Raw genomic sequence first — 14,081 nt, forward strand, 5'->3', positions numbered from 1 at the left:
CGTGTGTATACGTACATATGCTCATATATATAAGACGTCTTAAAAACTTTCATCTTAGAATATATATTTTTTTGTTCACTTTTGAACTAATTCCATTCTTATAATGCAATTGTACTCTTCCAGTTTTCACAGAACGGGGCCCTAGAATTGAAAAACACACTCCCTCTCCCTTTCTCGCTCTATTCTACTCTATTCTTTCACTCTCTTACTCACTAGCTACACTAACGTGTAGCTGTACGACGTGTAGTTCGAATGCATATGTAACGCATCAGTATAACGGAAGTTCCAACAGCTGTGCGAGTTGAATTCCGAAGCGCAACAATAACGCGCGGTGTTTTATATAAATATCGAAATGTAATACCAACTCGCGGCACGAGAATAACATCAAATGGCCGGTTCGAAAAATTTTATTTCCGCCGCGCAATCGAATGTAACTCCGGGAACATTTACATGTGCGCCGGGAACGCGCTACTGAAAAATCCGGCGCGCCGACGGTGGCATCGGTGACGGCAACGGCACGGCGGCCGAATTTTTATTACCACTTAAATCTATTCGTCGTGCCGTACTTCCCGTTACCGTACTTGTCCGTTCGAGTAGCAGTCAGGCGGACGAATCGTTTTCAGTGTGAAAATAAAAATGTCGATTTAATGCATATCTATCGAGCGTCTCTCGCTGTTCCGCGGAAAGCCAGAATGAATATGTGCGCCACGTACGTAAATCCCGACGAATGAATACTCGATGAATTGGGTTTTTACCCCGGTGCCGTCAACAATTTTCGAGCTGGCGCGAAATGATTTTCATCGGAGGCTCTCTATCGTTCAAATATTATTTTTATCGGTAATACCATCGGCAAGAATCAGAAGTTCGTGAAATTTGTTCACTCGATCGATTACACGAGTTCGGCCGTAGCGATCGCATTCTACGTGATTACGTCGCACATACAGGCAGTTCGTTAAAAACATCGCCCCTGTTACCTTCGGTAAGATGGGGGAATCGAATTTTCTTGTTTTCTCTTCCCGCCTCCGCATTGCGATTAGGACGACAATCGGGTGGATTATGCTAAGTAGCTAATTAATCAGGACCAACGGTGCGATTCACACTCAACGTCTCTCCGCAACCATGGCCGTCGTGGGGACAGTTTCTCCTTCTTTTCTCCGCTTTTCCTTCTTATTTCCGTGTGATGCGCTCGCAATTACATTAATATGAATCGCGCAGTCGCTTGCCCTAGCCCTCTCGCTCCTTGAAAGAAGCTTAGCTGAACACTTCAAGTTGAAGAGGGCATTCGTTCGTCGGAGCTTCTTACCGAAAACGCGCATCCCCTCATCCTGGGGCTGACTGTAAACGTAGAGATTAATTCGCTTTACGTCACCGGCAGACTGTAATTTCCCGGGCGGGAAATCTACGCCTCCCCGTCCTCTCGCTGTCGTTATGGCGAGGCCTCGGCTCCCACCACGCGATTCTTCGTTTCAGAACGCGATCCGCGATTCTCGATTATCTCCTCACGTTTTTCCCATCGAGTCCAAGGTCCCTCGAAGCGCGGCATTGTGCCGCGGCATTGTGCTCGTAATGGACGTCCGATTCGCAGAATGAAACGGCCACGAGGGCCCGTGAAAAGATCCGCGCGTAGACCTGCGCATGACGGTTAATTAACCCGGCACGAAGATATTTCGCGTATTGTTGCGCCCGCGAGAGTAACCCAGCAGAGCGGGTAAATCTCGATAGCGGGATAGCCCGAGAAGAGCGAGCGGTCAAATCAAACCACCTACATCGGGCCATCGGCGCTTCCGAGTCGCGGCTCCCGCGCGATTCGTGAACGTTAATTGGCAGGCCAAGTGGTTCGCGCTGCCAGGGAAACTGTCGTCGTCGCGTGTCGGCGACGCCACCCGCGACCGTTTATAAGTTGTACCGAAAATCAATATGCCGTTATTATCGATGCCGTTTCACGGCCCGCTTGTTTACGAACGAGCCGACTGCTTGAGCCGAATTCGCGCAGACTGGGACCTGCCCGGATGGACGGTCCCCGAAGCGATTACGCAGTATATTGCATTGCACTTGATTTGGGAAACCTGATTAACTCTCGAGAATAGCGCGTCGAGTTTGTTTAATCCGGTCGTGATCGAAGCGTCAGCACCGTTCGCCGTTGCGAAACGCGGACGAATATCCATTAATGGAATTTTATTATTGGCCGCCGCTTAATCAAGCCACGGATACGCGATCGCCGCCGATGTTTTCGTTAATTCGTTAGGAATTAATTAGAGAATACTGCAACGCACACAGTCCGCAACCACGCGCGCACATACGCGCATATCATATGTCGAGCACATTTCGAGTAGAAATTCCCCATGTAGAAATTAATCGGTACGTGCTCCGAGTCTGTAGATACTTTAGATAAGCATGCCTCGAAATAGGTTTGCCTTCGTTAGCTAGATATGGTCTAGATGGCGAATTCTGAATAGAATTTCGTAAATAGGCACTGAGTAGACACTGGTGTGGATACTCCTAACAAAATTTGTGTAGGGCCCAGTTAGGACCTAGTTGGCCAATTTCTGAATTAATTTAAAGTGAGTTTTTAAAGAGACTTTAGTGGAACTTCATCATTATAAAGGCAAAATAAGATTAAATTAATTAACTTTGATTGTGGTTTCAAAAATGACGTTTGAATAGAAGATTTCACATACGTGTTACCATTTGAATTTTCTTATAAATTGGTAGTACAACAAGGTCTAGTCAGACGTACCAAGACAGGGCCTAGTTAGATTTACAAGTCTGGCCGTAATTTGTACGAGCGTTACATTTCTGCAGGGTCTGAATGAGCTTGCCTTAAAGAACCTAGTGGGGGAAAATTGCGCAGGGCTTTCCCAGGCCCCGAGGCTCTGTACAATTTTTCCCCGCTTCTATCTAGGCCCCAGAGAGAAATGTAACGCTCGTACAATTTAGGGCCCCCTTCCCCAGTTTTGTGAATCTATCTGACTAGACTCTGACTCGGTCTTACGAGCCACAGGTCTTGTTAGGGGAATCCACCTCAATGCTTATTCAGGGCCTATTCACGAAATTCCATTCAGGACTTGCCTTTATTAGACCATATCTAGGCTCAACGAAGATGAATCTATTTTGGATCGTGTCTATTTAAGGCCACTGTAGACTTGGGGCATAGTTCATTTCTATTCGGGATGTGTACGTTGAGCAACAGCCTCAAACAAAGTCAAATGGTCGTGCGCCATATGGCAGCGCGAGCCACCCGAACTAATTTAAAAATTCACAAGCGACCAGAAACGCGCGCGCTTACAGAAGTCGCATCTTCTCCCGGAATTAAAACTCGCCGTGGAGGGAAGCACGCACCACCGCAGTGCAACCGCGAGTCTGCAAATTATCGCCCGTCCAAAACGTGATTTCTGGGAATTGCTCGTGGCGATCCCGCCGTCCTCGCGGCGTGAAGTTTAATCAAGCGAGAGTTTAATCAGGCCGGCGCGTAAATTTGAACGCCACGCGGACACAATCTCTCCGGTAGCGTCGATCTCGAACGCTCTAGCGTTACCATTGTCTGAGAACAACGTTTAACGCGACCCCGCGCGGCCGCACGCGCGTTTTAAAGCGAAATTAATGACGGTTGTCAGGGCGAGCTCAGCGAAATAAATGACGCGACTCTCGTTGAATTGACAAACAACGTGTGACGGTAATTAATCGTCCGAACTCTTAATTTTGCTTACGCTCGGGAAAAAAATACTTAGCTCTCGCGGAGAGCGAAACCTCGGACCCACCCGCGCCGTCCAACCGCGATGACGCGCTTTAAAGTCGGAATTAGACGGCGACGCGCTTTCGTTCGAAGGCATCGGCATTGATACCAGCGTCGAGTCGCTTTTACAGCAGTATCGACGTCGGCCTCCTCGATGCCGACACCCTCTGCGCCGGAGTCGAGGGTCGATCGTTTCCGAGGAACACTGATGCTCGTTTGTGACCGAGTGCAAGCATCCGTTGCCTCGACAGACCGCCGTTAATTACGATCGCACGGTCGCCGATATCGCAAGTTTTCGAAAAAATTGCTCGCACGAACGGAGGGATTTCATTTCTTTGAACAGAGAACACCGGAGAAAGTGTGCGGGAAAGCGGTGTGAGGTGTATATCTGTGTGGAAGAGGCGTAATGGTTCAATGTGAATTTGAATAGTGAGATTGCCGTATGTGTAATGCATGTCGTCTACAAAATTTATAAGGCTCGGGCTGTTTTTCTTCCGAAGTTTGCTTGAGGCTAAAAGCGCCTTTAAAATGTATGAAGTTGAAATTAACGATGTCGACTTCAAAGTGTGTTCTCGTTCGTATTTACATTAATTTTGCCGTAGCACAGCGTGCGGGCAATTTCTCTACGCTCTAAGAAAGAGTTCACCCCGGAGCTTGCGGCATTCCAAGCCGAGGGAAGAAGAGAGTAGGGAAGAAAGAATCTATTAATCGACACACGAGTAACGGATCTCGCCGGAATCATATTTTTCCCGGGGAATTCGTTGCGATTCAGCGGCGGAGAGGGGAAGGACGTGGGACGAAGCGACCGCGAGGAAAAATTTATAAAGCCACAGCTCCTCCGAGAGACGAATGTCGTAAAAAAGAAGAAGGAAAAAAAAAATAAATCCGCGACTTCCAGTTGAGCGAGTCCCACGGTATCTGTCGTTTCGAGAGCTTGGCTCGTTCTTCATCGGTCACCGGCAGAACGGGGAAGCGCGTGTCGCGCGTTTGTCAAGTGCCTTTTTGAAAGAACCGCGATACTAGGAAGAACGCAACGTCACGGCGGGCGATAATAAATTATGACACGATGATGTAGCGCCGAGAGTTACGTCAAAGGTGCGTTTCCGCGAAATAGACTGTTGATGGAGATTGCTCGGAGCTCCGAAGTCTGAAGCGCTCGCGCGCTCGCGGTTGCTCCATAAACAATACGCGCCGGTGTTTGGTATTCTTGGAAGCCCGCGAGCGTTTCAATCACTTTGAAATTTTCCTTCTTCCGCCCCGCGAATCACCGCCGCGGTGCGCCGTGTGGTGCGCCCAAACATTATCTATTTTTGCGCGAGCTTCCGTCGGAGAGCGCAACAGCACGTTGTGGGCGAGACACCTGCGTTAAGTTTGAAACGTCTCGATACTAGCGAGAGAGAGAGAGAGAGAAAGAGAGCTGTTAATTATAAAATACAACGAGGAGTGAGATAGCGCGCAACGAGAGGTAATGAAATGGAAAACGTGGATAACGAGGTGAGATTCGTTGAAATGGTTGAATATTTTCTTCTCCGAACGACCAGTTCGTCCGATTAGAACGATCGTTTTCACGCTCGAGGGGAAGTTTCACGCTTTAAATATTCGAAGGTATCACTTGCGCGCCGACGGATAAAACAATACGAAACGAAAATAGTTTTCGTATAATCGTTCGAGGTTACCGGGAGGAGCGAGCGGCTAATTAGCCGATTAATGCGATCAACGCGTTTCGTTGGACACACGGCATTTTGAATATTATTTTCAATACCGCGACGCGATTCTCGGCGCATTACTGCGCATTCGACGGCAACGTCATTGTCAGCGCCTTTATTCGCGTTCGTAGAATGCACTCGGCAATAATGGCCGGCGCGATTGTCAGGGGAATAAAGCGCGCGCTCGGAGGAATAAGGGCGGAATGTAGAGACAGTCCGATACTTATGACACGCTTTCAGAACACGAGAGACGGGGGAAAAGGAGGATTTGATTCGTGACATATATCCCCGGCGTTTCTCTTTTCCATTGGTATCGATCCCCGACGATGGGCGCGCCCGCGATACTCGATTGAAAGCGCCCGTTCGAGCAGCCCCGACAAAAAGCGGCTGGCGGCTTAAACGAATCGCGAAAATTCACCTCAAAGCTCGAAACCCCGCGTAAAAGTTCGAACTTTAATTGAAAAGTTCGACTCGCGCGATCGGAAAGGTTTGAAGTAATTATTAAATCATGTACGAATCAAAGAATAATCCCGCGAGGGGGTTAGCTAAATTTTCCTCAGCAATTGTTTCATCGAGGCGAAAGGTTGGTCGTAACACTTTGGCGCGAGATGGAGAGAGAGGGGGAAAAGCCATGTTATAATTATAAGTAGTAATAATAAAAGTTTCATTTTCGAGAGATTGTCGACATAAATATGTAATTCCGCATCTCTCTCGATAGCAAAGAGCTCCGGGAAAAATTACATTCAAACGCGTCGAAGTGAAATATTTAAATATGCACCGACTAACGCTCTCGGGTGCGTTTTTGTACTAAAAATTCCGGCGATGGTTTTTATAATTAAAGGAAACGCCGGTAACAAATCTCACGTACACATTTATACGTCTCCTCATCGTTTCCCCTTCGCCTCCTCTTTTTTTCTTTTAATATAATACAGCAGCTTTAAGTCAGTCGAAATTTGCGCAACGGGGCCAACGTCGAGTTGACTTTGATGGACAGCGCGCACTGAAAAATATATATTCTCGAAATATATCGCATCCCCCCGCCCCCCGAGGTGTTTTGCGCGATGATAGACTGGGTGTCGATCGTACGTCACTCAAGACGTCGATTCAGTGATTACATGTTCGCCGTGCCGGCCAAAATACGAAAGCGCAGAAGAGCGAAGCGACACGCTGATTCGCCGGGTATTCCCAACGAACGCGCCGGTAATAATGCGATTTCGCGTAATTCCGAAAACGCCGGCGGGAGTATTTGCGGATGCCGCCGCTGCCACCGCTGCTGCTGCTGGAATCACGTAAGTCCTGGCAAACACCGTAAGATGGGATTAGACCGCGGCAGCGAGGGGCGAAGGGACGAACTTCGCGTTAGGAAAGAGGCAAGATTTGGGAGTTTCGGAGATCAGTGTCGAGAAAGAACGATGAGAGAGACGGTCGGCGAGAGCCTTGCGAATTTTTCAACGTTTCGCGATCGCGTCATATATATAAAGATACACGTGCCGACATTCGTGAGCGCTGATTCGCGTTAACGCGTCATGATATCCGTACACCGAGAAATTGGCGTTTCCGCCTTTGCGATTTCTGATGTGAGCGATATTAACGTGCGCGACGGAATCGCTTCTCTGTTGCAGAAGACGAGATACGACAACGCAGGGGCGGAGGAACAGTTGCCACCGCCGCCGTCGCCACCCCAGCTGAAAGAGGCAGCCCAGCTGGATGGAGTCCCCAGACCCAACTCGGTCGATCGTATTCTTCACCCTGATGGCACCCAGCACGTCGGCCACGAGGCGCTCAACAAGGTAGGCGTAATCTCGACATATATATTTGCGACACGTATATAGAACGTAACAGTCGCCACAATGACATAAACAGAAACAGATCCTATTCGATCGCCTCCAATGTTGTTCGCAAAATTCTTTTTCATTTCCATTCTACTGTGAATATACGAAACACTTTGGGTATTTACATTTTACAAGAATACACGCTACGCTCACACTATTAAACATGTTAACATTAAAAATATAATCCTGTTTATTAATCTGTCAATCTACCATCCGATCAAACTGCCAACCCGACTCTGACAATGACAGTTGCGTGAAGCAAGCTGCAGCGTCAATCAGAATCGCGTAAAAGAAGCTTCACTCTAGATTTGGAATAAGAATAGGATTGCCAATTAGTTTCTAGTGGGACGACTTATTTTGGGACAACTTTAGGTATTCTAATAAGAATCTGTACTGTATATGTGAGAAAATTTCTGTGCTGGCGATAATTATACAACAGTCGAACGCGTCGTACTCAAATAAGGGTTGAGACGTCGGGTTCGCATCTCCCGTTGTCCGCGAGGAACGACTGGCGCATGCGCTCACGGGCTCGAAATGCTCGCCACCTACGGTTTCATCCCTGAAGATACTCTCCCTTACCGCGAAATCGATAGAAGCAAGCTCTCGTGCGGTTGGTAACAGCCGTGGGACAGACCTTCCACGTTACCGAGTGCCGTGATAGTCTGACGAAGGTCGGTGAGAATGAACGCGCAGCCGATGTCGAATATCACGCAGGCGAGCTTGTTCGCGCGGTTAGAACAGTAAACAGCGAAATCCGCTCAAGAATAGTCCGTCTTCGCGACAGACTCGGAGCTCCTTCGTGTCGCTTGATCCGACTCAAGTCCCCCCGAGAATCGTTCGGCGAAGATTCGGCGGGATCGCACGTATCAATGAACTCCGTTCAAACGATCCATCCGACCCCGTCGCTCGAACTCAACCGGAGTAACGAAGAATCGCTGACACCTCAAAGCCATCCCTCGGACAGTTTGGCGCACCCTCCATCAGAGGGCGGAGACACGGCGCGTCGGGATTCCCGGGGAGGCCGCGCGATCTCGCCACAGTCCGCCACGTGGTAAGATCGAGGTCTGTATTACCGCGTCCCCGTCGGCCGCAACACGTGGACAAAACAGTTCGACTTTGCAGCTCGTCGGCGCCCGTGCCGGACACACGGTTCCTCGGCCGCGGTCAGTGCGTCGCGCCAGCCGATCGCGTCGGGAATCGCGGCGGATGACGCGGAGGGAGAGAGAGAGGTACGAGTGCTTTCCCGGACAGGAAGAGAGGGTGTTTCCCGCGCGTCCTTGGACTCGTGCGAAAAACCGAAAGGCGCTTATTGATCTATCCGCGCGCGGCCACGGTTCTCGCGCGCGCGGCGATGTTTTTTTTTTCCTCGCGGGCCGCGCGCGGTCGATAACGGTTTGCGTCCGCCGCGCGCGGAACATTCGTTCTCCCACGGATCGGCGCGGAGAGTGGTGAAGTGCACGTCCGGATCGTCGCGCGTCTAATTGCGCCCGACGGATGACCGGCCCGCCAGCCAGCGCCCGGATATACCGCCGAGCTGTATACGTTATGCCGTAATTGCACGCGATCGCAACGACAGCCTCTCACTCGTGTATAACTAATTCGGGAATTAGGTTAATTAATTCGGCGCGCGCGCACAGCCGGGCGTTATTGCGTCGCCGTCGCTGACGATTCTACGGTTTTAATTACGGGAAAAACACGCGCACGGTACGTCCCCTTCGCGAGCTTGAGATTTCGAAGGTGAAATTTCGATCCATCCGTCGCTCCCCCCACACTCGTCGACGTCGGCGCTGTATTTTTTCCGAAGACTTAGGGTTCAACATTCTCCTGCGAGACGACTGTCAGCCAGCGAGTGGACCCGCGAATGCGGGTCAAACTGACCCAGAGACGCACGAACGCACGGATGTTTCTCCGTTTCGTTTTTTGCCCGCGACCTGCCTCCGCCACTGAGGCTCGTATTATAAGTTCACGCTGAAAACTCGTCTCATATAAGATGTCCAGATTTGGATTCACCGTGAGATCTGAATCTTCCCGTTGAATCATGCGTTTGACAGTATATTTCGTTAAACGTTACTCAGCCGAAAAACTCACACATAGCTCTGAATTCAAATCTGAGTGTCTCGCATGAGACAAGTTTCAATGATCCAAACGACTATTGATTCTTGGATCGAACGAAGTAGCGTCGATAACACTCGAGAATCATCACAGCTGTAAATAGCAAATGTGTTGTCCCTCGAAAAGTCCCGCGCCCATTTACGGGTTAACGGAAACGTCGGAAACATCCGGAGTGTCATCGTGGGCTTGTTCTCCCCCTTTATCGTTTTCTCCTTTTTCTCTTCACCGAAAAATCTCACGCAGGAACTTTACAGGAATTTCCTCGGAATCCTCAGCGGATACTCCGCGCACGGCGCCGCGTGTGAAATTCACCGCGCGAATCGATCGATGTGTATTGAATTTTAATTCGTTGCGTCGCTACGGAGAACGAAGGGGATCGTTAAATATAAATTATGCAGTCGCGCGCGGCGCGACGCGAAATACGAGACCGCGTGGGAAAATCCACCGACACGGCCAAGATTTCGGCTCGTTTCCGAGCGGTGTTAATTGACGATCTGTGCGCGCGACTTATCGCAGCGGTCGTTGAAATTCGCGGCGTTTCCATCGCTCACCCCGTCCTCCCCGTAAACGACGACTGTCGAGCGAACAGGAGTGGTTGCATCTCGCGATAGCGTCCTTCCGCTTTCGACGTGTGTTCGCGACCGCACGATTCGCGCGCGTGGAGAAGGGGGGAAAAAAACATGGTCGCGATAAGCCTCGAGTGCGCGCGCGGATCGACGTGTTCTTATTCCCCCTTCGTATCGAATCGACTTCCAGCTCGCATCGGGAATTCAGTTACCTCGCGCTTGAGATGCATTCGAATAACCGTTTTACATGGCTTTCCACTATCGCGAGCGCGAATGCATCCACGTGAAAACACTCGGTCTGGAAACTTACACCATACATCAGATGCGTCGTTTGTTCAAAGAGCAGTAACCCTGATGTAGGCGCGACATACTTGTCTCTCTCTCTCTCTCTGCGAATTTAACTTCGCTGAATATTAATGAGGAAGTTGGTCAAAATTATCTCGCCGAACGCGTTGGTATTTTTTTCGGTGAAAATTTTCGGCTGATTAATGAGGCTCCCTTGTACCGCGTCGGGAGTCCGAAAAGGGACAGACGGATTTTCCCCGTGCGATCGCGAGCGCTCGCTAAAAACTCAATTTAACTGCTCGAAGCGAGGAACAGAGAGACGAGTTACACGAAGGTAACTACAAACTCTACGCGCGCCCGGGAGGGTCATTTCAACGTTATACGTAATTTATGTCGCGCGATAAATTACCCACCATCCCCATCGTCCGGTCTAACACGACGGATCCATTGCGCGAACAGCGCGATAATATTATTTCGTCCCAGCGACGACGAACAAACGTTATTTCCCGTGACGCCTCCTTCCCTCCGCATCCCTCCCGGTGTCTCTTCTGCACGAGCTCTCGCCTTCTCTTTCTTTCTTTCTTTCTTTCTTCCTTCCTTCCTGCCTGCCTGCCTGCCTGCCGCTCGTCTTCGTGATTTATCGACACGTTTTTTACATTTCCCCGATATTGGCGAATCGGGGCCAGGTGAGGGTGTATTCTGAATCGACCTCGGGACCGGAATTTCCGTGAAAATTGCACGATCCTTCACGTGCGAGATGATTTCATCAGAGAATATATCTCTCTTCGTCAATTTCGTCGAATAAATGTAAAACTTGACATTTCCAAGGGGACATTTCTTCTAAGGAGACAAAATTCCCCGTGCTCGCGACATGGAAATAATCCCAAGCGGATTTTTACGGCGAGGTAACAGGCCATCCGAGTATCTTGCCCGAGTTTTTCCACAAGTGGAAATTATTACGGTCGAAAATGACGCGAGGTGTTACCGAACCTGAGCGGAAACGCGGCTTTTTCGAGTGTATCAAAGTCGTAAGCCCCCGTTAAAATATCATAAAGGGTGGCCCGGACATAACGAAACTGATGGTCTAAACTCCGAAGGATTAAGGGTAGATGAGGGTCGGACACACAGTCGAACATGCTCCACTTGCTTCTCGTTTCTTCTCCGCGCACAATTCCGCCGGATGCTCGTCCTCCGCGTGACCTAGGGCGACCCAGATACCGCCTTCAGTTACCCCTTTTCCTGACTCGGTCAGCGAAACGTTCGACGATAAAACTCGCTTTCCCGGAGGCACGAGACCCGATTTTTAAGTCGGCGGAGCTACGCGTGGAATTTCGCGATGTCCTTCGAGATTACGCGCCACGGGAGAAAAAAGAAAGCAGCGCCCGGCAATTTCTCTAATCGTCGCACGTGAACGTACCGGGTGAACCGATTCGAGACGCGCTTGAAAATTTTGCGCAATTTACCCGCTGCGCTGTATAATCGCAGAACCGGCGATTAATGTGTGTACACGGTGCGTGTCGGCCGGCAAGTCTCCGCAATTTCGGTGCAACGAACTCTTCGCATATACTGTGTCGGCTTCTGCTTGACATTTGCCTCGGACATAACTAGACCCGGGTACGACTCGGCTCGAAAATACTCAGCGCGCGCGCGCGCGCACAGGCTGATTTAGATAATTATTTAACGGTCGCGTGCGCCCAGTTTTTCCCACACACTTCCGCAATTTTCGACTTTTCGCCGTACGGATACGTGCGGCATGTAATTTCGCCTCTCGCCTTGACATTTAACTCCATTATCGAGCGGATTATATTCTCGATTAAACGTTAATCGAACATCGCGGACTCCGCATTATTTACATTTACAGGTCGTTCGTCGCCCGCGATAATCGAGATGCATTTAATTGGCATCGATCAAGATCGCACACGGGAAAAAGCGCGCGGAGGGCCTGCGAGAGTTGAATTAAAATAGCCCGAATCGGCCTGCGCGACTGCGCAGTGTTCGGCGGATCGTGTGACACGGACTAATAAACCATGGCCTAATAAACCGCGCGACAAAATTAAGCCTCGCGACATTGGCGGTTACGTGCGTTTAATTCGCCCTTATCGCGGCGCGTGTCGCGATCGACTTAACGTGCCGTGCTGTTGCGTTCTGACTTTCAATCTAATCGCGATTACTCCCTCGTGACCGCGTGCTGCGCGGAGATTGAGCCGCCCGGGGCGAGACTCGTTATTCGATACGACGGTGCACTCGAATCAATTACATCACTGACAAATGTGGGCTTCGTCGCTAGTCTTTACCTGTTCGAACGTTGTTACGTCCGCAAATGGCTCTTTAAATCCCGCTCTTGAGCGAACGAGAAATCGAGAGAGAGAAAGAGAGGCGTGAATATGCGAGGCCCTCGACAGAATCCCGAGTATTTGCATATTTTGTCGCGGGGGAAAAAAATTAGGTTGTCGTACTCGAGCGCAGAGAGAGAGTGCGGGCGGGAAGGAGGGGGAGGGAAAGGACTCAAGACGGTTTTCTACCTTGAATATATTCAGCGCGGTGTTCTCGTGATACAAGCGAATCAATCGGGACTTCGTGCGACTCTCGGATCTTGGTCGCGAGCACGAGTGCCTCGTGCATGGAAAACGACAAAACCGGCCGACTGAAACGCGCGCTGGCCGATATCGCGGCACGAAAACGGCGGTCGCGCGCGCCTTACGACTTCGTGACTCCGCGAGTGACTCTGCCGTGACTCTTGACTGACTGCCTTGCGCCACTCTTTTTCGAGGCCTCGGCTTTTCCTCGATTATCCCCGCGCCGGTATTACCGCGTTCTTCGCTTATACCTCGCTTATAACACGCAAATATTGCTGTTAACGGCGAACATCTTTTATCGTTGTCCCGAAACCAAGTTTTCACTCGTACACGGGAAAAATGTGCTAGATTCAAGTAAATAATTTCCCCGATACTTCTTAGAGAGTTTTTACGTGGAAACAAATAATACTGAGTTGGAAGGAAAGTAATGTCGTATTTTTAGCTAAAAATTTGATGAGGTTTATTTATATTTAAGAACGATTTCAATCGGTAATGTAACGGCCGTCGTTCTCTATAATTTTTTATCATCTTCTGGGCATCATTCCTCGCGCGTAGAACTTAGGCGTTTCCTCAGCGCAAAACTACCGAAAGTGGTGTTTGCAGTCCTTTAAAGAAGTGAACCTTCTTACCATTAAGGAAGTTCTGGATCGGAACAAGTAATAATCCGGAGCCTGAGGCCTGGCGTTGTTCTGATGAAATAAAACACCCTTTCTATTGAGTTCTATTCAGTCCTAGATGTTTTTCTGCAATGTCTTCCTCCAGCTTGTCCAATTGGACCGAATTAAACCGTACGTTCTTTGGAAGGAGCTTATAATATACCACACCCTTCCAGTCCCACTAAATATACAGCATAACCTTCCCCGGATGAAACCCAGCCTTTGAAGTGGTCAATGGCTTTTTTGAACGTTTCCCTCACCGTTTGCACACTGGTGTTGTTATAGGTAATTCATTTTTCATCGTCCGTTACGGTTCGTTTTAAAATTGGGTCGTTTTCGTTGCGTTTAAGTAACGAATCGCAGATGGAACGCGATCGATTAAATTTTTTTTTCGGTCAAATCATACGGCACCCAGATATGAAGACGATTCACATATCTCAGCTTATGCAAATGCTCGATGACGACTGTATGTGATAAGTAGTCTCTGCAATCTTCCGCGTCGTGTATCGTTGATTATTTTCGATTAAAGTCTTGATTTGGTCGTCATTAGCAACAGCCGATCGACCAGAACGCTCCTCATCTTCGAATGTCATGTCACCAGCACGAAACTTCGTA

The 14,081-nt window shown here is 49.5% G+C and overlaps 1 protein-coding gene across 11 annotated transcripts in view; it reads left to right on the forward strand.

Moving 5' to 3' along the window:
- The window catches only part of LOC106741986 (disks large 1 tumor suppressor protein), a 541,974-nt gene that overhangs the window by 313,916 nt on the left and 213,977 nt on the right, over positions 1–14,081 (forward strand). For all 11 annotated transcript variants that reach the window (XM_014614501.1, XM_014614504.1, XM_014614497.1 and 8 more), the window contains one exon: positions 7,062–7,229. In XM_014614501.1, coding sequence (XP_014469987.1) covers positions 7,062–7,229 — 168 coding nt within the window. The remainder of the gene's footprint in view (positions 1–7,061; positions 7,230–14,081) is intronic.

This window comes from Dinoponera quadriceps, unplaced genomic scaffold (assembly GCF_001313825.1).
Source record: "Dinoponera quadriceps isolate SergipeBrazil2010 unplaced genomic scaffold, ASM131382v1 scaffold696, whole genome shotgun sequence".
Classification (NCBI taxonomy): Eukaryota; Metazoa; Arthropoda; class Insecta; order Hymenoptera; family Formicidae; genus Dinoponera; species Dinoponera quadriceps.